General features: G+C 41.7%; 1 protein-coding gene across 1 annotated transcript in view; it reads right to left on the bottom strand.

The window, feature by feature from the left end:
• Positions 1 to 271: 271 nt before the first annotated feature.
• The window catches only part of LOC106585352 (transmembrane channel-like protein 2-B), a 28,141-nt gene continuing 2,136 nt past the window's right edge, over positions 272 to 26,276 (bottom strand). Inside the window, exons 2-19 of the mRNA XM_082968382.1 lie at positions 23,817 to 24,300; positions 14,851 to 15,000; positions 14,301 to 14,391; positions 11,557 to 11,638; positions 11,349 to 11,455; positions 11,086 to 11,184; positions 9,832 to 9,974; positions 9,569 to 9,716; positions 9,132 to 9,326; positions 8,532 to 8,711; positions 8,229 to 8,387; positions 7,882 to 8,010; positions 7,386 to 7,453; positions 7,049 to 7,288; positions 6,850 to 6,975; positions 6,671 to 6,749; positions 6,376 to 6,502; positions 272 to 913 (exon numbers count right to left, since the gene is read on the bottom strand). Coding sequence (XP_082824508.1) covers positions 684 to 913; positions 6,376 to 6,502; positions 6,671 to 6,749; positions 6,850 to 6,975; positions 7,049 to 7,288; positions 7,386 to 7,453; positions 7,882 to 8,010; positions 8,229 to 8,387; positions 8,532 to 8,711; positions 9,132 to 9,326; positions 9,569 to 9,716; positions 9,832 to 9,974; positions 11,086 to 11,184; positions 11,349 to 11,455; positions 11,557 to 11,638; positions 14,301 to 14,391; positions 14,851 to 15,000; positions 23,817 to 24,300 — 2,837 coding nt within the window. The 3' untranslated portion in view covers positions 272 to 683. The remainder of the gene's footprint in view (positions 914 to 6,375; positions 6,503 to 6,670; positions 6,750 to 6,849; positions 6,976 to 7,048; positions 7,289 to 7,385; positions 7,454 to 7,881; positions 8,011 to 8,228; positions 8,388 to 8,531; positions 8,712 to 9,131; positions 9,327 to 9,568; positions 9,717 to 9,831; positions 9,975 to 11,085; positions 11,185 to 11,348; positions 11,456 to 11,556; positions 11,639 to 14,300; positions 14,392 to 14,850; positions 15,001 to 23,816; positions 24,301 to 26,276) is intronic.

Below are 26,276 nucleotides of genomic sequence, written 5' to 3'. Positions count from 1 at the left end.
GTTGATTTGAGCTTTACAGTTCGGCTTTAACACTAATGTAGAAATATACTTCAAACATGCATACAACATTGTGTAAAAGTATTATAAATTCTAACAGATTTGAATGACCCACAATCCTCTACAAACGGGACCAAATGGCAAGTTGTTGCAAAAACGTACAATTGTTAAGTTGATAGAAATATTATGTATCTGGAGTAAATTAAACACAATTTCCTTTGTTGTAGTTTTTACTCACAAATAAACGTTCAGATGTTGCAGTATATTTCATTAAAATAACATTTCTGAATATCATGCCTTTTAAACACATAAATAAGGAGTAAGATATTCAAATATTGAAGCTAATATTAACTAATGTTTTACAGCATGCTGAGACACTCAGTAGTCTAAATAAGCTTTCCCTAAATTGGTCACAGACAATCTGATCATCTGTTTGTTTGTAAATAGGATTTAGGATGCTGTTATGTCATGATTGTGAGGGTGTTACAAATACTGCCTACAGGCTTTAGACCTTTGGCCAGATTCCTAGGGTCTTTTTCCTTAGAACATGCAACACAAAACGTTTTGGAAGGGAAAACGACAAGAAACTTTTCTGAAGTCCAAGTGTTTTAGTCCGTTTTCTTGCTTGTGTAAAGCCTGATTTGTGAAGGTGGTGTGGCCATCTTGGCACCCTGTTTTTCACCTAATTAGCATCTAGGAGGAGGTGCACCCCTCCCTCTGCCCCTTCCCGGCCCTGGGGGTGGTCCTCTGGCGTTTCCAGGCGACCCCCTTGGGCCTGGGGCGCGGGTCACAGCCGCTTGGGAGTTTGGTGCTGCCAATGAAACATCCTTCTGAAGGTTAACCCCCTTGACATTGACAGCTGCTCCTGGACGTTTTGCCACCTTGGAATATTTGCTGCCCTTCTCGCTCATGTTGTCTGAAAAAGCAAAAGACAAAAACGGGGTGGATGTACAGCTATTTATTCCACATATTATTGTGTTACAACCTGAATTCAAAATGGATCAAATATTTATTTTTCTTACCCACCTACACATAATACCCCATAATGAAAAAGTGAAAACATGTTCTTAGATTTCTTTTTGCATAAAACAAAATAAATACATAAGTATTCACGCCCCTGATTCAACGCATGTTATAATCAGTCTTTCTGGGTATGTCTCTATGAGCTTTGCACACCTGGACTGCACAGTATTTGCACGTTATTCTTTCAAAAAGTATGCAAGCTCTGTCAAGTTGGTTGTTGATCATTGCTAGACAGCCATTTTCAAATCTTGCCATAGATTTTCAAGCTGATTTAAGTCAAAACTGTAACTACGCCACTCAGGAACATTCAATGTTGTCTTGGTAAGCAACTCCAGTGTATATTTGGCCTTGTGTTTTAGGTTATTGCTATGCTTAAATGTTAATTTGTCTCCCAGTGTCTGTTGGAAAGCAGACTGAACCAGGTTTTCCTAAAGGATTTTGCCTGTGCTTGGCTCTATTCCATGTATTTTTATTTTAACTCCCTAGTCCTTGCCAATGACAAGCATACCCATAACATGATGCAGCCACCACCAAAAAAGAACAAAGTAACAAATACATAAAATGATGTATCTTTTGTCTCTCTGTGTTTCAGAATTTCCCTCCAATTTGTAAGAGGCTGAATGTATCTCATCAGAGAAAGCATCCAAGCGAGCGAAACATCTCCCCTTTGTCTCTGTATGTGTAGCCCATCTATCTGATGCTGTCTGGTCAAAAATAGTAGGATATTGTTGCCACCAGTAGCATTGAATGTAAGGGAAGCCAGCGAGCATGTGGCCTCCCTTGATTAAAAAAGTATAAATGAATAGCCAATCAGCATTTAGCTAAACTGAGCGAGCTCAACTGTGAATGATCTTGGCGCACCAAAAAAAAGTGTTATGGGAAATCCGTTTGGATTTGGCTTCACACCAATCATATCACAGATGTAAAACATCAAAAGCCAAACATCATTGACAGAGAAAAGTTGAATTGTTGCATCTTGTTGTGTTGTTGTACTATGGTGGATAGCTAGCTAGTTAAAATTGGCACTTTCCTAAATTAGCCATGGATGGAGATAGGGATTTGGACTTGTAGTTTTACTTAATTCTCCATAATGACCAATGATTATAACGGCGATTGGGATCCGACTATAAATTCATATATTATGCCCCTGGCCTGAGAGGCTTGAAGTTCAATATGTAGCTAGATGTAGTAGGCTAATGTTAACTAGCTGGCTCATTGTTGCCAATAAAAGAAAGTTAGCCTTGCGAGCAAGCATTTTAGTCAGGCAGTCTAGGACAATACAAACTAAAAGTGTGTCCTGTATGACAGGCTAATAGACCGTTTTGGCAACATGAAGGAAAGGAGGATGGCATTGGCATTTCTCTACAAGTAGGGTGAGTCAACATGTTTTTTCTACTTATGCACAAACACACACACACACACACACACACACACACACACACACACACACACACACACACACACACACACACACACACACACACACACACACACACACACACACACACACACAGGAATCAGTAACATGGACAGCCACCTGATATTTAGCTTACATCAATTGGACTAAATTGTTTTGGGAATCTAGTTGTCACTGTATTAGACTAAGCATAATTGATTTGATTGATGATGTTGAAGTTGAAATAGGGCTGTTTTCTTTGTGACTTGCGATAACTGTTCAAAATCAATAGCTGTTTAGTAGCCCGAAAATGTCGGAAACATTAACTTCATTGACCTTCCTGTAGGCCATGTAACTGTTTGTTACGTGCAATATGCATATGCATTGTGGACTCCACCTGAACTATGTTGCTCTCCGTTTTGTGATTAAACAAAGGTGTTGTTGAATTCATTGTCCCACTCTTCTTATTGGCTCGACCTTAGGCCTATATATCACGGTGGCAAGGCATACAGTGCCTTCAGAAAGTATTCAGACACCTTGACTTTTTCCACATTTTGTTAAGTTACAGCTTATTCTAAAATTGATTAAATAAATAAAAATCCTCAGCAATCTACACACAATAACTCAAAATGGCAAAGAGAAAACAGGTCTTTAGACATTTTTGCAAATTTGTAAAACAGAAACACCTTATTTATATAAGTATTCAGACCCTTTGCTCTGAGACTCGAAATTGAGCTCAGGTGCATCCTGTTTCTAAAATTTGATTGCAGTCCACCTGTGGTAAATTCAATTGAATGGACATGATTTGGAAAGGCACACACCTGTCTGTATAAGGGCTCACAGTTGACAGTGCATGTCAGAGTAAAAACAAAGCCATGAGGTCAAAGGAATTGTCCGTAGAGATTCGAAAGAGGATTGTGTCGAGGCACAGATCTGGGGAAGGGTATCAAAACATTTCTTCTGCATTGAAGGTGGCCAAGAACACAGTGGCCTCCATCATTCTTAAATGGATGAAGTTTGGAACCACCAAGACTCTTCCTAGAGCTGGCCGCCCGCCCAAACTGAGCAATTGGGGGAGAAGGGCTTTGGTCAGGGAGGTGACCAAGAACTCGATGGTCACCCTGACAGAGCTCTAGAGTTCCTCTGTGGAGATGGGGGAACCTTCCTGAAGGACAACCATCTCTGCATCACTCCACCAATCAGGCCTTTATGGTAGAATGACCAGACAGAAGCCACTCCTCAGTAAAAAGTACATGCCAGCCTGCTTGGAGTTTTCCAAAAGGCACCTAAAGACTCTCAGACCATGAGAAACAATATTCTCTGGTCTGATGAAACCAAGATTAAACTCTTTGGCCTGAATCCCAAATGTCACGTCTGGCACCATCCCTACGGTGAAGCATGGTGGTGGCAGCATCATGCTGTGGGGATGTTTTTTAGGGACTGGGAGACTAGTCAAGATCGAGTGAAAAATTAAAGGACCAAAGTACAGACAGATCCTTGATGAAAATCTGCTCCAGAGCACTCAGGACCTCAGACTGGGGCGAAGGTTCACCTTCCAACAGGACAGCCAAGACAACGCAGGAGTGGCTTTGGGACAAGTCTCTGAATGTCCTTTAGTGGCCCAGCCAGAGCCTGGAGTTGAACTGATCGTACATCTCTGGAGAGACCTGAAAATAGCTGTGCAGCAACGTTCCCCATCCAACCTGACAGAGCTTGAGAGGTTCGGCAGAGAAGAATGGGAGAAACTCCCCAAATACAGGTGTGCCAATCTTGTAGCGTCATACCCAAGAAGACTCAATGCTGTAATTGCTACCAAAGCTGCTTCAACAAAGTACTGAGTAAAGGGTCTGAATACTTACGTAAATGTAAAATTTCAGTTTTTATTTTTAATACATTTGTACAAATTTCTAAAAACCTGTTTTTGCTTTGTCATTATGGGGTATTGTGTGTAGATTGATGAGGGAAAAAAACATGTACCGTAATTTCCGGACTATTAAGCGCACCTGAATATAAGCCGCACCCACTGAATTTATTTTTTTTATTTATTTTGAACATAAATTAGCCGCACATGTCTATAAGCCACAGGTGCCTACCGGTACATTGAAACAAATTAACTTTACACAGGCTTTAACGAAACACGGCTTGTAACAAAAATTAATAGGCTTTAACGAAACACGGCTTGTAACAAAAAATAAATAGGCTTTAACGAAACACGGCTTGTAACAAAAAATAAAAAATTAGCAGTAAGCTTTAGTTGTCTTTTTGCACTGAGTCAATTCCTCACGCTGCTGTTTCCAACGTCTTATCATCGACTCATTAAGACCAAGCTCCCGTGCAGCAGCTCTATTTTCTTTTCCAACAGCCAGATCAATCGCATTCAACTTGAAAGCCGCATCATATGCATTTCTCTGTGTCTTTGCCAGGATGAGGGTGACACAATGACTACTGTAATTAGAATGATGGGAAGTTTGAGAGCGCTCAATTTAATCTAAACAGTAAACAAAAAAGTTGTTTGACCTTAACCCGTTCGGCAATTTCATTGGTCTAATGAAAGCTTCATGCCGGCAAAAAACTGAGCACGTCACAGAATGTGTTTTTTTGGAGAAAAATAAATTCAAAGCGGGAAAAATCCATATATTAGCCGCGTCATTGTTTAAGCCGCGAGGTTCAAAGCCTGGGAAAAAAGTTGCGGCTTATAGTCCGGAATTTACGGTAATCCATTTTAGAATAAGGCTGTAACGTAACAAAATGTGGAAAAAGTCAAGGGGTCTGAATACTTTCTGAAAGAACGGTATAAACTAACAGGTGTTCGAGCAAATAATGCATCATCACAACCCATAGGTTGCAATATGGCATTTTTTCTTTCTTCCCCAGTGATTTTACCCACGCATCGCTACTGTGATACTCAGTGGTGTGTTGTGTTGGATTTGCCCAAAACATAACGCTTTGTATTCAGGACATAAAGTTAATTTATTTGCCACATTTTTTGCAGTTTTACTTTAGTGGCTTATTGCAAACAGGATCCATGTTTTGGAATATTTATATTCTGTACAGGCTTCCTTCTTTTCACTCAGTCATTTAGGTTAATGGAGTAACTACAATGTTGTTGAGCCTTCCTCAGTTTTCTCCTATCACAGCCATTCAACTCTGTAACTGTTTTAAAGTCACCATGGTGAGATCTCTAAGCGGTTTCCTTCCTCTCCGGCAACTGAGTTAGGAAGGACGCCTGCATCTTTGTAGTGACTGTGTGTGTTGATTCACCATCCAAAGTGTAATTAATAACTTCAACATGCTCAAAATATTCAATGTCTGCTTTTTTATTTTTACTCATCTACCAATAGGTACCCTTCTTTGCGAGGCATTGGAAAACCTTTCTGGTCATTGGGGTTTAATCTGTGTTTGAAATTCACTGCTCGACTGAGAGACTTACAGATAATTGTATGTGTGGGGTACAGAGATGAGGTAGGCATTCAAAAATCATGTTAAACACTATTATTGCACAGAGAGTGAGTCCATGCAACTTATTATGTGACTTGGTAATCAAATGTTTACTCCTGAATTGATTTAGACTTGCCAAAACAAAGGGGTTGAATACTTACTGAAGTGAGACATTTCAGCTTTTCACTATTAATTAATTTGCTTAAAAAAATGTAAAACATAATTCCACTTTGACATTATGGGGTATTGTGTGTAGGCCAGTGACACAAAATCTCAATTTAATCCATTTTAAATTTAGGCTGTAACACAACAAAATGTGGAAAAAGTCCAAGTCGTGTGAATACTTTTTGACAGCTCTGCTTAGGAATGATATTATGATACAATTCACTCAAAACAAACTCTTTCTTCTATTGTTCTTTGAAGTGGGTTCACATTTTTTTCTTAATGCCAAAAAAACATCTAACCACCAGGTGGCGCTGAGTGGAGATGGTAGGAAGGTAGAGTAGGCTATATGAACTGACCTGGTGGGGGTGCTTCTTCCGCAGGAGGGGGGATTAGAGAGCGGTTGGGAAGAAGGCCAACCAGGTCATGCATCACCTGGTTGGTACTCTCCTTGTTGTTTCTCCGGTTCTTCTCCTCATCTCTAGCCTAAACACAACCACATATTGTACTGTCGGTGTTGCTGTATTCATATTTACACACCACCTCAGCATTACTTACATGCATTTAACTTACAGTACTGAATAACATGTCATTATTTACAGTATAGGATTTAAGTCATGAGAGACGGCAACTCAGTTGCTCATGGTCATTTACCATTTGCATCTTCCTCTTCAGTTCCAGGTTGGCATTTTGATAGTTTTTGGAGGTCGCATTCAGATAGTAGATGGCCAACCTGACACAGGATCACAGAACTCTTGATATTATGAGCATGTGTATGTTGCTATGACCATATGCGTGTTTGCTTTAGTGTGTTTGTGTGTGTGTGTACATACACCATCAGCAGCACAGCTGGTATGATCAGCCCAGGATTAGTTGCGTAGGTGAAGATATTACCAATGAACGCTGGTAGGTCCTTCTCTATTGTCTCCATAACAACATCATACATTTGCGCCCTTCCACTAGTAGACAAGAAACCAGCATTAGATGTGTGCCTAGTGTGTATGTGTGCGTGTGTGTGTGCATGAGAGACACCTGAAGGGGCCACAGTCAGAGGAGGGTGGCAGGGTCATTATGGTGTAAACCACAGGCAGAAGGCTGAGGAAGAGCACCAGGAGGAGGAGGCCCATGTAGAAGTTGTTGGATTTGGAGGCCTTGAAGACCCTCTCATGGGGAACGTTACAGCTCATCACGGCCCAGCACTGGTAGTACATCGAGGAGAGGAGACGCAGGACGTTCAGCCCTACCAGGCCAGGGGCATAGAACGCACCCATCCTGAAACAAACACAGACACAGAAATATGTGATAAACACAACTTACAGGGTAAGTGGAAATGTGTTGATGGTTTATGTGGTGTCTCATATTTCCTCACCAAATCATTCCTTGATTGAAGATTAATCCAAGCACGTTGCCGCTGATGTCAAACTCTCCATAAGACGGCTAGAATCACATATATATATTTTAAATAGTGCAATGAATGATATAAATAATGTAAACGTAATTCTGTTCATCGTCCCCCCTTTCTCTCTCCCTCTTCCTCTCTCTCAGTAATTAACTTCCCAGGGCAGTGTCCTGTGTCTTGGTGAATGTGAAGGATCACCTATCGTGCCAGATGTCACTGTGTGGTATCAAGTTTACTTGTTCTCACACATACAATAAGCAAAGAAAAACAAAGTAAAGAGCAATATAGTAGTGCTGGATTGTATTGATAGTGAGTAACTATACCTTGTTACCATACTACCATACATGTTAATACCACTTTATCCCATACTGTAATGTAAAGTGCTACCAAAATGTCTTACGATACAATGGGAACACACACACAGTAGAACAGTAGTTAAGTTATGCTTCGGAAGCCTAGCACGTACAAATCCAGCCTCCAGGTCCCAGCACCAGCAGTAGTTGAGGAAACGCACAATCACGGCTCGCACAAAGTCACCAATGAGGATGGTCAGATATGTCACCTGGATGTCAGAGACGGTGAGCTTCACAAACTCCTAGAGGGGCAGCACAGAAGGGAAACTAAACATGAAATGCCCAGCATGTCACACAGCCTCAGTCTCATCACTGGTGCATAATGACAGGAACTTTATGGGCTGCCCAGGTCAGGTGGAGGAAAAACCAGGAGGAAAAACAAAAGAATAAAAACGGTGGTCTGCCACCGCTATGTTCAGTGATAAAGGGAAAACGGAGGAAGAACACGGGTCGTCCTCACTATGCCAACGTCGGTCTCCCAGCACGGCCCTCTGATGACATCAGCAGGAGGGATCTCCGGAGGGGGGATGTCAGTAGTGTTGTGGTAGGTGCTGTAGTTGGCATAGTACTCCTTCAGACCCCAGATAGTGGCATTCTTAATATTCTTCTCCTGTTCCAACTGTACACATGTTAACACACAAAGACAGGTTCAGGTCAGTAAGTAAAATATACATTCATACAATATGTACTGAACACACACACAGGTGAATAAACACACAAACATCCATTTGCAGGTACATAACACTGACACATTGTCTGGTACCTTTTCGTTGACATCATCAAACAGGGCGAACAGGAAGGTGTAGAGGTTCCCGAGGAACAGGGCAAAGATGCGGCCCAGCTGCCACTTGAGGGCGATACGAGGGTGGTACTCCTCCAGCTCAGCGATAGTCTCAAAGAGAGGGGGGCACACCAGCCCCAGCAGTGACATCACAACCTCCACCTGGAAAGTAAAACACAACCAATCACCAGGATGAAGACAGAAAAAATACTTTAATAAATAAGCATTAAATAGTGAACGTACTATTGTTAAATTAGTATATCATTATAAAGATGTATTAGCATTTATAAGCATTATAAGCATTACATTCATAAACATGTATAACATGTATCATAACATTTATAAACATGTAATAATTTTTAGCAGCTTATTCATGAAAGTTATTAAGTGTAACCCAACTGTGGTATGATATATATTTTTTATAAATGTTATAATTTTGACTATCATGACAACCCAGATAATAGCACAACAACCTACAACTGAAGAAAACAGGACAAACACCAAATGTACATTTCTGGCTCACTCCTTTTGACTAGATGAAACATAGCACAGCATGTATCTGATCATAACAACTCAACCTGCCTCGTTCTTTTCATACCAGGAGAGCGTATTCTGATCTAGTTTTGCAAAGTCCTGAGACCTCTTGACCACAAAATAGATGAGGAAGCCACTGCCCCCCAGGCTGCAGAGAATGAAAAGGTTGGCTAGAACCCGCAGGAACCTCCGCAAGTGGATGTTCTCATCCTTCTGGTTCTCCTGTTCGTCTACTATGGATTCCTACTGAGAACAGTCAATTAGTGAGAAACACAGTCGATACTATGGTTGAAAATAGTAAGTGTCTAGGCCCGTACATGTAGTACATTTTTACATATATATGATTCTTGGGAGATTGAAGATTTTTAAAGATAAGAACAATGGATATTAGTTATGTCATAAACAACAGTATCTTGTGCCAAGCTAGTGGAAGGTCGGTATACTAGCTATGGATAGGCCTAAGTGTTATCTGCTGCTGTGTTTACCTTAAAGCTGGTGGTGATGGAGGCATACTTGTTGTCAGCTGTCTCTGGGTTTCCAATGAGGTAATCCCAGCTGGTGAACATCTTAAAGGCGAAGGTAAACTGTCCATCGTCCCCACCATCTCCTCCCTCATCCGAGTTACGGGCCATCCTGATGGGGGGGGTGTTGCTGGCATCAATATTTCAGATACTGTTTGTGTGTATGTGGATTAGTTTGTATTTACTTTGTGCATATGTGTACGTTCACGTGTGTGTGTTTTACCCACGTTCTAATGACCACCATCAGGCTGTAGCCGAAGATGCCAACACCGACCAGTAGGTAGGACAGTGGCAGTCTGAACTGGAGGAGTCCGATGGTGCGTTCGTCATTATAGTAGCCATAGAACAGAATAGAGTACTTGCAGTAGCCCTGGTGAAATTAAGAAAAAGAATCATGTTCATATGCAAGTCATTCATCCGAATTTAAGCTGACAGTGACAAGTACAATTGACATACTGAAAATGTGTTACACTTTAAAGGACCCCCCATAACAAGTTGCCGCCACTATTTCGACGCCGTTTCCTGTCCGAAGAATGACGAAGGCTACTTACACATATTCAGAAATTGAAATATACATATTCATTGAATTGATAGGCTACAATAGCTTTGCTCATAATCATTCATGCCGCAAATGACATGTAACATGTAACTATAAGTTTCTTGAATTTTCTTTTGCGGGTTCCTTTGCATTATCTGAACAGCCACTTGTGGGTTCTAGCTATCGTTACACAAATCAAAGCATTCATCTTCGGGGGGAATACATAATAACGGTGAAGACATCAAAACTATGAAATAATACATATGGAATCATGTAGTAACCAAAAAAAGTGTTCAACAAATCAAAATATATTTTATATTAATTATTATTCAAAGTAGCCACCCAATGCCTTGATGACAGCTTTGCACACTCTTGGCATTTTCTCAACCAGCTGCTCAGGCAGCCAAGTGGACACAAGGCTGTTTGGCTCATCTCAGTCGCAAAGAGGAATAACTTTGCAGCTGTTTCTGATTAATAAATAATGCCACGCTGGTGGGTGGTAACATTCAAGTAAAACCCAGCCCTGAAACTAAACGTAGGCTGAAAATAATTTGATTGTCCTATAGGATTTGTACGAAGTGGGCAGTACGGATTTGTCACTTCAAGCCCGAATATATAATACTTTGACTAAAACGACGACTTATTGACTTAAATTGTTGTGCAACATCATGGGTAAGCTCTGGCCATCGTCTTTCAGCTTGAAAAAGTGGATTTCTACTGGTGTGGATGTTTAGGTACAATACAGGTATAATGAAATATGATGCTGTTATTCATGAACATGTTTGACCCCTAATGTCTTAAAATCAATCATTTAAAAGTACTGTATGTACTGTAACACATTTTATGTATGTTTGTTTCATATGTACAATCATATGAAATAAACCTGAACCTTAAGTAAACTAAACAAGGTGTTTAAATATGGCATCACTCCAAAGATCCTCACTCCAAAATCAAGGAGGACGGAGTAGTCCATGGCTTTGGCCTGCTGCGCTCTGGGAACAGTTTTCCTGGGTATAGACCCATACGGAAGACCCATCATCACCTCCAGACAGAAAGAAAGGAAAAATGAAAGGGAAGTGGGGAAAAGACTGTAAGAATGAGACAGTGAGTCCCTCCTTCGATATCTCTCCATATGCTGACCAAATGTACTGCAAATATTTTGCAAAACAATGTGCTTTTATGTGCTTAAGGGAAAAAGCTGCTCACCTCTGGGAGAACAACAAGACCAAACATTAACCCAAACAGGACCAGGTTTAGACCGTACATCCACCGCAAGAAGATGAAGTAAGAAGCCACAGATGACCCAAAGTGACCTGAGGGTTAGAGTTCAAACTCCAAAAGTTACATAATGAATAGATAGAACTACATTACATGAACAAGACAGAAACTCATAGCTTTAAATAATGGTACCCACTCTCAACCTCTTTAATCTTTCTTTCCCATGGAATACAGGCTGTTTTGAAATTGTCAAAGTCACGGTTGAACTTGATCATTTTCTGAAACAAAAAAGGTTAAGAGAGAATATTTGAAAATAAAAGTTTATCACAGAAGTACTGTGTAGTTCCTGATGAGAAAAAATCATGAAGATTATGGTGCACTTATGATTTAACCCTTAGCCTACAATTTCTGTGCTCCAGCGGAAATCAAATTAACATAATAAAAAAATCCCCATCAAAATCCGTCTCTTTAAGCTAGAGATATCAGTTTTTGCATGGGCTGCGTCTCAATCCACCACATCTGCCGACATGATTGCAGAGAAGGTGGCAGAGATAGAGTGGTGTTTGTCAGACCATGTGACATCCCGAAACTTCAGAACATACTTCCTTTCGATTATTTTTTTCAATGTTTCATCCAATATATATATTTTTTTAAATAAAAAGCCAAATCAAATAGCTAAATGATCCTTGGTATTACATCTTAAAACAATTCCATATGTTAGTGTAGACCCCCCGTCCCCCCTTTCCCATCCCCGTCCCCTGGTTTAGACAGGGCTTAGACTCTTAGAGGGTTAAATGTGTATTTTACATGCCATATCAAATAACATCAAATAACAGGTGTAGACCTTACAGTAAAAATACTTACAAGCCCTTAACCAACAATGCCGTTTTAAGAAAAAGATGTGTTAAGTAAATAATAGATAAGTAAAAAACGAAATAGTAAATAATTAAAGAGCAGCAGTAAAATAACAGTAGCGAGGCTATATACAAGGTGTACTGGTACAGAGTCAACGTGCGGGGGCACAGGTTAGTCGAGGTAATTGAGGTAATATGTACATGTAAGTAGAGTTAAAGTGACTATGCATAGATAATGAACAGAGAGTAGCAGCAGCGTAAAAAGAGGGGGGGTGGGGGCAATGCAAATAGTCTGGGTAGCCATTTGATTAGCTGTTCAGGAGTCTCATGGCTTGGGGATAGAAGCTGTTAAGAAGCCTTTTGGACCTAGATTTGTCGCTCCAGTACCGCTTGCAGTGCGGTAGTAGAGAGAACAGTCTATGACAGTCTGTGGCTGGAGTCTTTGACCATTTTTAGGGCCTTCCCCTGACACCTGGTATAGAGGTCCTGGATGGCAGGAAGCTTGGCCCCAGTGATGTTCTGGGCAATACGCATAACCCTCTGTAGTGCCTTGTGGCCGGAGGCCGAGCGGTTGCCATACCAGGCGGTGTTGCAACGAGTTAGGATGCTCTCGATGGTGCAGCTGTAGAACCTTTTGAGGATCTGAGGACCCATGCCAAATCTTTTCATTTTCCTGAGGGGGAATAGGCTTTGTCGTGCCCTCTTCACGACTGTCTTGGTGTGTTTGGACCATGTTAGTTTGCTGGTGATTTGGACATCAAGGAACTTGAAGCTCTCAACCTGCTCCATAACAGCCCCTTCGATGAGAATGGGAGTGTGCTCAGTCCTCTTTTTCCTGTAGTCCACAATCATCTCCTTTGTCTTGATCACATTGAGGGAGAGGTTGTTATCCTGGCATCACACGGCCAGGTCTCTGACCTCCTCCCTATAGGCTGTCTCATCGTTGTCGGAGATCAGGCCTACCACTGTTGTGTCGTCAGCAAACTTAATGACGCTGTTGGAGTCGTGCCTACAGCAGAGGACTGAGCACGCACCCCTGAGGGGTCCCCGTGTTGAGGATCAGTGTGGCAGATGTGTTGTTATTTTTTTACATTGTATTTAACCTTTATTTAACTAAGCAAGCCAGTTAAGAACAAATTCTTATTTACAATGACGGCCTACCGGGGAACAGTGGGTTAAATGCCTTGTTCAGGGGCAGAACGACAGATTTCTACTTTGTCAGCTCGGGGATTCAATCCAGCAACCTTTCAGTTATTGGCCCAATGCTCTAATCACTAGGTTACCTAACCTTACCACCTGGGGGAGGCCAATCAGGAAGTCCAGGATCCAGTTGCAGAGGGAGCTGTTTAATCCTTAGCTTAGTGATGAGCTTGAGGGCACTATGGTGTTGAACACTGAGCTGTAGTCAATGAATAGCATTCTCACATGTCCAGGTAGGAAAGGGCAGTGTGGAGTGGAATAGAGATTACATCATCTGTGGATCTGTTGGGGCAGTATGCAAATTGGAGTGGGTCTAGGGTTTCTGGGATAATGGTGTTGATGTTAGCTATGACCATCCTTTCAAATCACTCCATGGCTACAGAACTGAGTGCTACGTGTTGGTAGTCATTTAGGCAGGTTACCTTAGTGTTCTTGGGGACAGGGACTATGGTGGTCTGCTTGAAACATGTTGGTATTACAGACTCAGTCAGGGACAGGTTGAAAATGTCAGTGAAGACACTTGCCAATTGGTCAGCTCATGCTCGGAGTTCACGTCCTGGTAATCCGTCTGGCCCTGCGGCCTTGTGAATGTTGACCTGTTTAAAGGATTTACTTACATCGGCTATGGAGAGCGTGATCACACAGTCATCCGGAACAGCTGATGCTCTCATGCACGCGTCAGTGTTGCTTGCCTCGAAGCGAGCATAGAAGTAATTTAGCTCGTCTAGTAGGCTCGTGTCACTGGGCAGCTAACTTAAGTCTTAACATATTGAAGTTATAAATGCATAATTTGTGTGAATTATTCATAATGATTCAGTAGGACATAACTATTCTTTAAGACTGTGGACTCAGTTGTCAAGTTAACACTTGGCCTAGGAAAAGTTACCTTAGCCATTATGACTTTGTAGGCGTAGAGCTTCCTCCCTTTGCCCTTTCCCAGAGCCCCCTCAAACTTCTCCACAAACGCCTGGCATTCCCTACAATTCAAACCCACAAAGAATAATGACCCATCAACCAACAAAAAGTATCAATCACTGGTTTGATAAACCACCCACCAATAAATCAGTTAGAAGCTGGTCAAAGAACATCAATCAGCAAAGCCAATGCACAGAACTCGTAAATAGTTCAAAGGGTAATGGACAATCTATCTACTTTGTCGTTCCATAAATTAATTAAAGTATTTCACAAAATAAATGGACATTGGATCAGGCAATGTAGCATCAAAGACAAAATTATATTTGAATTGAATTTTTTTTTAAATAAGATGACATCACAAGTGATACATGAGTTATTGTATAAGCCTTAAGGAATGTGTAAAGTACTGTAGTTAAAGAAAAAAGAGAAAACAGCACAGCAAGAGCAAGTCCCTATGTGAAGGCAATCAGCCAATGGGAAATCAGTGGAGGAATACACATGATGGTGGCCATTTTGTTTACTTGAGGAGTTTAAGCCTTCTCTTCATGCGCCACGGTTTGTTCCTTAGAGTGGCTATCAGCTTCTTCTTCTCCTCCACCTCTTCCTTCTGAGCAGCCATCTCCCCCTCTGACAGAGAATCCTCGTCCCCTGACTCGCCTGAAGAAGAAGAGCTATCAGAAGAAAGAGCTGTTACCAAGCACCAGGGGTCAAGTCAGGGTCAACCATGTGTCAACCAGAGTAGAGTTATAGCTCCGGTCAGACTGTCTTTGCTAATAGTGGGCTGTGTGGCCAGAGGCTTTACACAGTGCCCAATTATCATGGTACAAACTTTGAACTAGTCACATTATGTTGAAATGCATCTGGCAGACCAACAGAAAATACAAAAAGAGAACATTGCTTTGGCAATGTAAGCATATGTTTCCCATGCCAATAAAGCCCTTAAATGTAATTGAATTGAATTGAAATGAGGAGACAAAAGGGGACATATGCAAGTCAAATAACATATCCTAAAATAGTCCAGTAACCTGGTCCTCCCATCGACCCAACCAGACACGAACTCAAACCCCATTCTGACCATGTAATCCCTCAACTCAATGTTATGAACCAACACTACCCCATGATTGAGCCAGCACAAATACCACTACAACCCAACTCTATTCTGGTGAAAAATACTGTTTATGCATTACCAAAACTTTAGTGGGGACATTTTGAGAATGTTAAAATGGTTTGACACTTTTGACAGAGGTTCCCAGGGATGACACAAGGGATGTCCCATCACATGACTATACGTTTTCTCCAATTAACATTTAGTTAACACATTCTAGAAACCTTGAAAACGACCATAATTGGATTATTTCCCCAAACGTTCTTATAACCATTACAGCATCTCCTTCTACTAATGTTTATCAAATATTTTTTTCTGTATTTAAAAAATAAATAAATCAGGAATGTTGTCATGCTAAAGTTAGCTGGAAACCAATTGGACTTAACTGGGACTCAATTGGAACGTTACATTATAGGACCGTTCACTGTTTGCTGGGATGAGACATATTTCTCAAAGTATCAAGTTTTAATATCCCCATAGCCCAATAGCCTAAAATCCAGAATCATGTAAAATGTGGGTTTATGTTTTGAAATAAAAATGTGTTTAGAGTTTAAAAGCGGATTGTAAAAGTTTGTAGATGGTTTATAAGTGGTTTATAGATATTTTATTAGTTTAAAGTAGGGATGCACGATATATCGGAATCGGCCGATATTATCTAAAAATGCCAACATCGGCATCGGCCCGATGTCTAGTTTAATGCCGATGTGCAAAACCGATGTCAAAGCTGACGTGCATACCTATACACGCCATGAAAAATACATCACTACACAGAAAAGTACTAAGCGCACGCTTCCAACAACTAAACAAGTTTAAGTCCAGCAGTCATTTGAAAGATTAAGGACATTTCAGCTAGACAACTCAAAGGCGAAATAATTTAACGCCAAGACAATGGAATTCATTGCCCTTGACAATCAACCATGCTCTGTCATGGATGATGTTGGCTTCGCCGACTGGTCGAGCCCTGGTACACACTATTTCGTACTGGATTTCGTACTGAGGAAAGCCGTATTGCATGCTCAAGAATGTGCTGGTTCTCGTGCCGCTGCTGCCATTTCCATGGCATTTGAGAACATGTTTGAAACTTGGAAACATGAACACTCCTGACTCCATTTGAACAACTGACTCGAGAACTAAGCTCAACTGCGTCTGCAACAGACGTGATACCCATTGAAACTGCTCAACAAAACTGCCAACAGACCGTGGGGTTAAAACTTACAAAAGTACTCGAGGCTGTGAACAAGTGATTCGGTGGCATTCTCTCTGAGCCTCTGTACTGTGTCGCCACCATGCTCGGTGCTAGGTACAAGGACCGTTACTTCGATGCAGACAAGAATCAGAGCTTATGTGAAATATTACAATCACAGCTGGACAAGATGGAAACGGACACAGTGACAGTGCGCACCGAGGAAGAGAGGCCACGGACAGACAGAGCTGAAACTTCACTGCCCCACAGTGACTGTACGTACATACCCCAACCAGAAGCCATGGATTACAAGCAACATTTACACTGAGCTAAAGGGTAGAGCTGCCGCTTTCAAGGAGCGGGACTCTAACCCGGAAGCTTATAAGAAATCCCGGTATGCCCTCCGACGAACTATCAAACAGGCAAAGTGTCAATACAGGTCTCACGTCCTGACCATAGCAAGATGTGATTTTCTATGGTAGAGTAGGTCAGGGCGTGACAGGGGGTGTTTGTGTTTTTCTATGTTTTCTATTTCTATGTGTAAGTTCTAGTTTTTCTATTTCTATGTTGTTGTTTTTTGGGTTGATCTCCAATTGGAGGCAGCTGGTCCTCGTTACCACTGATTGGAGAACATATTTAAGTAGGGTTTTTTCTTCCTGGGTTTTGTGGGTGATTATATTTTGAGTAGTGTTTGTTTCTCTTTGTGTCACGGTTTGTTGTTTTGTCAAGTCAGTTATTTATGTATTGCAAAGTTTCAAGGATTTAATAAAATGTGGAACTACAACCACGCTGCACTTTGGTCCGCTCCTTTCGACAGCCGTGACAACAGGACTAAGATCGAGTTCTACTACACCGGCTCCGACGCTCGTCGGATATGGCAGGGCTTGAAACTATTACAGACTACAAAGGGAAGCACAGCCGAGAGCTGCCCAGTGACACGAGCCTACCAGACGAGCTAAATACCTTCGATGCTCGCTTCGATGCAAGTAACACTGAAACATGCATGAGAGCATCAACTGTTCCGGATGACTGTGTGATCACGCTCTCCGCAGCCAATAAGACCTTTAAATAGGTCAACATTCACAAGTCCGCTAGGCCAGACGGATTACCAGGACGTGGACTCCGAGCATGCGCTGACCAATTGGCAAGTGTCTTCACTGACATTTTCAACCTCTCTCTGTCTGAGTCTGTAATACCAACATGTTTCAAGCAGACCACCATAGTCCCTGTGCCCAAGAACACTAAGGTAATCTGCATAAATGACTACCGACCCGTAGCACTCACGTCTGTAGCCATGTTATGCTTTGAAAGGCTGGTAATGGCTCACATCAACACCATTATCCCAGAAACCCTAGACCCACTCCAATTTGCATACCGCACCAACAGATCCACAGATGATGCAGTCTCTATTGCACTCCACACTGCCCTTTCCTACCTGGACAAAAGGAACACCTATGTGAGAATGATATTCACGACTGAACAAATGAACAACGAAACAGCACAGCAAGTGAAAGAAATAGGTTTTGATGATAATGTTTTACTGGTAATGGTGACATACGTAAATGCCAACTAAATAACTTTTTGGTCAGTGTGTGTGTGTGTGTGTGTGTGTGTGTGTGTGTGTGTGTGTGTGTGTGTGTGTGTGTGTGTGTGTGTGTGTGTGTGAGACCTTTATTTAACTAGGCAAGTCAGAACTTCTTAGAGCTAGGGTCCTTTTTTCAGAATTTCTGCTTGACTGACGTGCCCAAAGTAGACTGCCTGTTACTCAGGCCCAGAAGCCAGGATATGCATCTAATTGGTAGCATTGGATAGAAAACACTTTGAAGTTTGTAGAAATGTTAAAGAATGTATGAGACTATAACACAATTGATATGGTAGGAGAAAATCCAAAGAAAAACCAACCGGAAATTAGTTTTTTCTTTAGATCCCATGCACTTTCAATGGAAAGCTATGGGTCCTATGCAATTCCAGCTCCCAGATTGCAATTCCTATGGCTTCCACTAGATGTCAAAATTCTTTGTTTAAGGTTTCAGGCTTGTTTCTTCGAAAACGAGGAAGAATTTTGAGTTTTGGTGCAGGGAGTTACAGTTGGAAGTCAGTCTGTGGGCGCGCGACGAAGAGGACACACACTTGCTAATTTTACTTTTCTATTGAACATACCTCTTTCCGAATGAAATATTATAGTTTATTTACATTTTAGGGTACCTGAGGATTATATAGAAATGTAGTTTGACTTGTTTTAACCTCTCTGGTATCATTGGGACGCTAGCATCCCACCTCGACAACAGCCAGTGAAATTGCAGGACACCAAATTCAAACAACAGAAATCCGATAATTAAAATTCCTCAAACATACAAGTATTATACACCATTTTAAAGATAAACTTCTTGTTAACCTGTTAGGGCTAGGGGGCAGTATTTACACGGCCGGATAAAAAACGTACCCGATTTAATCTGGTTATTACTACTGCCCAGAAACTAGAATATGCATATAATTATTGGCTTTGGATAGAAAACACCCTAAAGTTTCTAAAACTGTTTGAATGGTGTCTGTGAGTATAACAGAACTCATATGGCAGGCAAAAACCTGAGAAGATTCTGTACAGGAAGTGCCCTCTCTGACCATTCCTTGGGCTTCTTGACTCTTCCCGGTCGGAATATTATCGCTTTTTTACGAGAAAAATGGCATAAAAATTGATTTTAAACAGCGGTTGACATGCTTCGAAGTACGGTAATGGAATATTTAGACATTTTTTGTCACGAAATGCGTCGTGCGTGTCACCCTTCTTTACCATTCGGATAGTGTCTTGAACGCACGAACAAAACAGAGGATATTTGAACATAACTATGGATTATTTTGAACCAAACCAACATTTGTTATTGAAGTAGAAGTCCTGGGAGTGCATTCTGACGAAGACAGCAAAGGTAATAAAATTTTTCTTATAGTAAATCTGATTTTGGTGAGTGCTAAACTTGCTGGGTGTCTAAATAGCTAGCCCTGTGATGCCGGGCTATCTACTGAGAATATTGCAAAATGTGCTTTCACCGAAAAGCTATTTTAAAATCGGACATAGCGAGTGCATAGAGGAGTTCTGTATCTATAATTCTTAAAATAATTGTTATGTTTTTTTGTGAACGTTTATCGTGAGTAATTTAGTAAATTCACCGGAAGTTTGCGGTGGGTATGCTAGTTCTGAACGTCACATGCTAATGTAAAAAGCTGGTTTTTGATATAAATATGAACAAAACATGCATGTATTGTATAACATAATGTCCTAGGGTTGTCATCTGATGAAGATCATCAAAGGTTAGTGCTGCATTTAGCTGTGGTTTGGGTTTATGTGACATTATATGCTAGCTTGAAAAATGGGTGTCTGATTATTTCTGGCTGGGTACTCTGCTTACATAATCTAATGTTTTGCTTTCGTTGTAAAGCCTTTTTGAAATCGGACAGTGTAGTTAGATTAACGAGAGTCTTGTCTTTAAAATGGTGTAAAATAGTCATATGTTTGAGAAATTGAAGTAATAGCATTTCTAAGGTATTTGAATAACGCGCCATGGGATTCAACTGGCTGTTGAGTAGGTGGGACGATTTTGTCCCGCCGACCCTAGAGAGGTTAACAATAATTTAATATTTTAACCAATATAAGATACTTGTATGTGCATAAATGTTTAATATTACGATTATTTATTTGAATTGCGCACCCTCCAATTTCACCGGATGTTGTCGACAGGTGTCTCGCTGACGGGACGCCTAGCCCTAAATTTAAGATCAAATTCTTATTTACAATGACGGCCTACCCTGGCCAAACCTGGATGACGCTGGGCCAATTGTGCCCCGCCCTATGGGACTCCCAATCACGGCCAGATGTGATACAGCCTGGATTCGAACCAGGGACTGTAGTGACGCATCTTGCACTGAGATGCAGTGCCTTAGACCGCTGCGTCCATGTGTGTGTGTTAACTATTTAACTGTACTAGAATGCTTAAAAGGCAGCAAAAAAATTAAATATCGGTTATCGGTATCGTTTTTTTTTTGGCAAGGAACATTTCTGATATCGGTATCGGCCAAAAATGTCATATCGGTGCATCCCTAGTTTAAAGATATATAATATACAGTAGCATAGCACACACCCCCGCAGCCCACACCCCCGCAGCCCACACGAGGTGGGAAGGCCCCCTAAAGCTCGGAGGCCCTGCCCAGATAGCATATGAGCACATAATAGGCTATAGCATATTGTTTTCAATTACAGGAAATTAGCTTTAAATCTGCAACATTTTCTCTCAGCCTCATGGCAAAATGTGCAGAATTTTAGGAAATTAGCTTTAAAAAGGCAACATTTCATAATTTCATCATATATATGTATGTGTATATATATATATATATATATATATATGTATGTGTATGTATGTATGTATGTATGTATGTATGTATGTATGTATGTATGTATGTATGTATGTATGTATGTATGTATGTATATATACACATACAGTGCATTCGGAAAGTATTCAGACCCCTTGATTTTTTCCACATTTTGTTACGTTACAGCCTTATTCTAAAATGGATTAAACATTTTCCTCATCAATCTACACACAATACCCCATAAAGACAAAGCGAAAACAGGTTTTTAGACATTTTTAGAAATGTATAAACATGTTAAAACAGAAACACCTTATTTACATAAGTATTCAGACCCTTATGCTATGAGACTCAAAATTAAGCTCAGGTGCATCCTGTTTCCATTGATCATCTTTGAGATGTTTCTACAACTTCATTTAAGTCCACTTGTAAATTCAATTGATTGGACATGATTTGGAAAGGCACACACCTGTCTATATCAGGTCCCACAGTTGACAGTGCATGTCAGAGCAAAAACCAAGCCATGACGTTGAAGGAATTGTCGATAGAGCTCTGAAACAGGATTGTGTCAAGGCACATATCTGGGGAAGGGTACTATCAAAATTCTGCAGCGTTAAAGGTCCCCAAGAACACAGTGGCCTCCATCATTCAGGCAGCCTGGCGTGTAGGAGAGTTGGCCCAGTTACCAAAGGGTTGCTGGATCAAATCCCCTAGCTGACAAGTTAAAATATCTGTTGTTCTAACCCTGAGCAAGGCAGTTAACCTACTGTTCCTCGGGCGCCGAAGACGTGGATGTCGATTAAGGCAGCCCTCCGCACCTCTCTGATTCAGGGGGGTTGGGTAAAATGCGGAAGATACATTTCAGTTGAATGTATTCAGTTGTGCAACTGACTAGGTATCCCCCTTTCCCATTCCTAAATGGAAGAAGTTTGCCACCACCAAGACTCTTCCTAGAGCTTCCTAGAGCTTGCCGCCCGATGGTTGCTCTGACAGAGCTCCAGAGTTCCTCTGTGGAGATGGGAGAACCTTACAGAAGGACAACCATCTCCACAAAACTCCACCAATCAGGCCTTTACGGCCTGATTGGTGGAGCCACTCCTCAGTAAAAGGCACTTGACAGGCCGCTTGGAGTTTACCAAAATAACTCTCAGATCATGAGAAACAAGATTCTCCGGTCTGATGAAACCAAGATTGAACTTTTTGACCTAAATGCCAAGCGTCACGTCTTAAGGAAACCTGTCATCATCCCTACGGTGAAGCATGGTGGTGGCAGCATCCTGCTGTGGGGATGTTTTTCAGTGGCAGGGACTGGGAGACTAGTCAGGATCGAAGGAAAGATGAACAGAGCAAAGTACAGAGAGATTCTTGATGAAAAGTTGCTTCAGAGTGCTCAGGACCTCAGACTGGGGCGACGGTTCACCTTCCAACAGGACAACGACCCTAAGCACACAGCCAAGACAATGCAGGAGTAGGGACAAGTCTCCGAATGTCCTTGAGTAGCCCAGCCAGAGCTCGGACTTGAACACGATCTAACATCCCTGGAGAGAACTGAAAATAGCTGTGCAGCGACACTCCCCATCCAACATGACAGAGCTTGAGACGATCTGCAGAGAAGAATTGGAGAAACTCTCCAAATACAGGTGTGCCACGCTTGTAGCGTCATACCCAAGAAGACTCAAGGCTGTAATCACTGCCAAAGGTGCTTCAACAAAGTTCTGAGTAAAGGGTCTGAATACTTATGCAAATGTGATATTTCAGTTGTTGTTTTTTTTCAATAAATTTGCAAAAAAGCCTGTTTTTGCTTTTTCATTATGGGATATTGTGTGTAGCTAGATGAGGGGGAAAAAATACATATTTTATTATAATGCTGTAACATAACAAAATGTGGAAAAAGTCAAGGGGTCTGAATACTTTCTTAATGCACTGTATATATACATATATATATATATATATATATATGCTGAGAGGAAATGTTGCCTTTTTATATATGTATCTTACAAATCAGTAATACACTATTATTATGGAAAAATTGCAAGATTATGTTATAATGCTTTTATTGCATCGAACGGTTGTTTTATTCGACAGAATAGAGTATTCTGTTAACTATTGTGTGTGTGTTCTACTGATGATGGGCCTCTATGAGATAACACTGACAGAGGAGATTTACGATGTCTTTGGGTGATAAAACCTAAAGAGCATTCCAGAACATGAGTTAATGTTTCTGCTCTATCCCGTACCAGGGAGAGATGCTTCCAGTTTGGAGTCGGAGGGACAGACACTGGTCTATACAATGAAAACTGTTGACACAGCAGATGCTGTCTGCTATGTATTATAAGTATCTTTCATACAAATCTTAACCTTGTGACCCATTCTATATATCTGTTGTTCGTCATGTACGTTGAAAGGGGTGTATCTTGGCTATAAAAGACCTTTGTACTTTTGTCTCGCCATTCTCAACGGATCATTAGAAATGGTGAATCGTTGACAAGTCATTGCTATTGCAAAGCTCTCATTATTAAAGATTTAGTTTAAGTATAACTCTGACTTGTGTGATAAGTTTGTCTCTCCTCATTTGATAGTAAAGAAAAGAACCACCACATTGAAATAGTGTTATTGTGTGAAATGTATTGTTTCAGTGCTTGACAGATAGTGAGCTAAGGTCATTGTCGTTGCATTTTGTAACACTTTTGTGCAACCCTATAACCCAATTTCATGACTCAACTCCCTGAACTAATTAATCAATACAGTCTGTCAGACTCCTCCTTCATACATGAGGGTGTGTTGAACATGGAGATATGTGAGAGAGATGGCCCTCTCAAAGGATACTGCACCTGCTGTACTTTGCGTTCTTCATTTTCTTGTCTTTCTCGTTCCCTTTGTCCTTCACTCTTTTGCCTTTAACGTCACTTTTCCCTTTGGCATCGCCCTTCTTCTCCTTGTTCTGCCCTTCTTTCTGGTTCTTGCTAGTCCCTTTTCTGCCTTTCCTTTTCTTCCCTCGTTCTTCTTCCTCAGTCTCCTGCTTGACTGCCTTTTTCTTTCTGCCTGCAGCCTTTTGGCCCTTCCACTTGATGCTCTTCTCCTCTTCCTCATCCTCTTCCTCGCTGTCCTGGACCTTGGCCTTCTTCTTATGAGCCCTCTTCCCCTGTTCCTCGTCCTCCTCTTCCTCGCTGTCTTGGACCTTGGCCTTTTTCTTATGAGCCCTCTTCCTCTGTGCCTCGTCCTCCTCTTTCTCTTCCTCATCGCTGGTGGCCTGTTTGCCATTCCGTCCCCCGGCTCGTGGAGAGAGTTTGACTTTCCTGTTTCTGTCTCTCCACCTGATCTCATCTGACACACACACACACACACACACACATACACATACACACACACACACACACACACACACACACACACACACACACACACACACACACACACACACACTTATATATTTCATAGAAATAAAAACAGACAGACAAAGGCTCTGTATATCCATAAATGACATTAAAACCTGAACAATTAAACAAACATCTAAATCAGCCAGGTTGCCAGCCTCCCCATGGTTATTGCTAGTGGTGTAATGGAGGGTAAACGCAAGACAGTTGGGTAGAGGGCACGACAATGCCTATTCCCACTCAGGAGACTGAAAAGGTTTGGTATGGGTCCTCAGATCCTCAAAATGTTCCATAGCTGCACCATCGAGGGCATCCTGACTGGTTGCGTCACTGCTTGGTATGGCAACTGCTCGGCATCCAACCGCAAGGCGCTACAGAGGGTGGTGTGTACGGCCCAGTACATCACTGGGGCCAAGCTTTCTGCCAACCAGGACCTCTATACCAGGCGGTGTCAGAGGAAGGCCCTAAAAATTGTCAAAGACTCCAGCCACCCTAGTCATAGACTGTTCTCTCTGCTACTGCACGGCAAGGGGTACCGGCGGGGCTAATCTAGATCCAAAAGCTCCTTAACAGCTTCTACCCCCAAGCCATAAGACTGCTAAACAGTTAGCCAAATGGCTATCCAGACTATTTGCATTGACCCCCTTTTTTATGCTACTGACTGTTTTATCTATGCATGGTCACTTAACCCTTACATACAGTGGGGAGAACAAGTATTTGATACACTGCCGATTTTGCAGGTTTTCCTACTTACAAAGCATGTAGAGGTCTGTAATTTTTTATCATAGGTACACTTCAACCGTGAGAGATGGAATCTAAAACAAAAATCCAGAAAATCACATTGTATGATCTTTAAGTAATTAATTTGCATTTTATTGCATGACATAAGTATTTGATACATCAGAAAAGCAGAACTTAATATTTGGTACAGAAACCTTTGTTTGCAATTACAGAGATCATACGTTTCCTGTAGTTCTTGACCAGGTTTGCACACACTGCAGCAGGGATTTTGGCCCACTCCTCCATACAGACCTTCTCCAGATCCTTCAGGTTTAGGGGCTGTCGCTGGGCAATACGGACTTTCAGCTCCCTCCAAAGATTTTCTATTGGGTTCAGGTCTGGAGACTGGCTAGGCCACTCCAGGACCTTGAGATGCTTCTTACGGAGCCACTCCTTAGTTGCCCTGGCTGTGTGTTTCGGGTCGTTGTCATGCTGGAAGACCCAGCCACGACCCATCTTCAATGCTCTTACTGAGGGAAGGAGGTTGTTGGCCAAGATCTCGTGATACATGGCCCCATCCATCCTCCCCTCAATACGGTGCAGTCGTCCTGTCCCCTTTGCAGAAAAGCATCCCCAAAGAATGTTTCCACCTCCATGCTTCACTGTTGGGATGGTTTTCTTGGGGTTGTACTCATCATTCTTCTTCCTCCAAACACGGCGAGTGGAGTTTAGACCAAAAAGCTCTATTTTTGTCTCATCAGACCACATGACCACATTTTCTCTTGTCTTTTCCGGTGTCTTGTGTGAATTTAAATATGCTCTCTCTAATTCTCTCTTTCTCTTTCTTTCTTTCTCTCTCTCGGAGGACCTGAGCCCTAGGACCATGCCTCAGGACTACCTGGCTTGATGACTCCTTGCTGTCCCCAGTTCACCTGGCCGTGCTGCTGCTCCAGTTCCAACTGTTCTGCCTGCAGCTATGGAACCCTGACCTGTTCACCGGACGTGCTACCTGTCCCAGACCTGCTGTTTTCAACTCTCTAGAGACAGCAGGAGCGGTAGAGATACTCTCAAAGATCGGCTATGAAAAAGCCAACTGACACTTACTCTTGTGTTACTGACTTGTTTCACCCTCGACAACTACTATGATTATTATTATTATTCCTCATGATCATTGATGCCCCACGAGGTGAGATCTTGCATGGAGCC

Source organism: Salmo salar, chromosome 24 (genome assembly GCF_965601325.2).
Source record: "Salmo salar chromosome 24, fSalSal1, whole genome shotgun sequence".
Taxonomy (NCBI): domain Eukaryota; kingdom Metazoa; phylum Chordata; class Actinopteri; order Salmoniformes; family Salmonidae; genus Salmo; species Salmo salar.
This window is presented reverse-complemented; position numbering and strand designations above follow the sequence as displayed.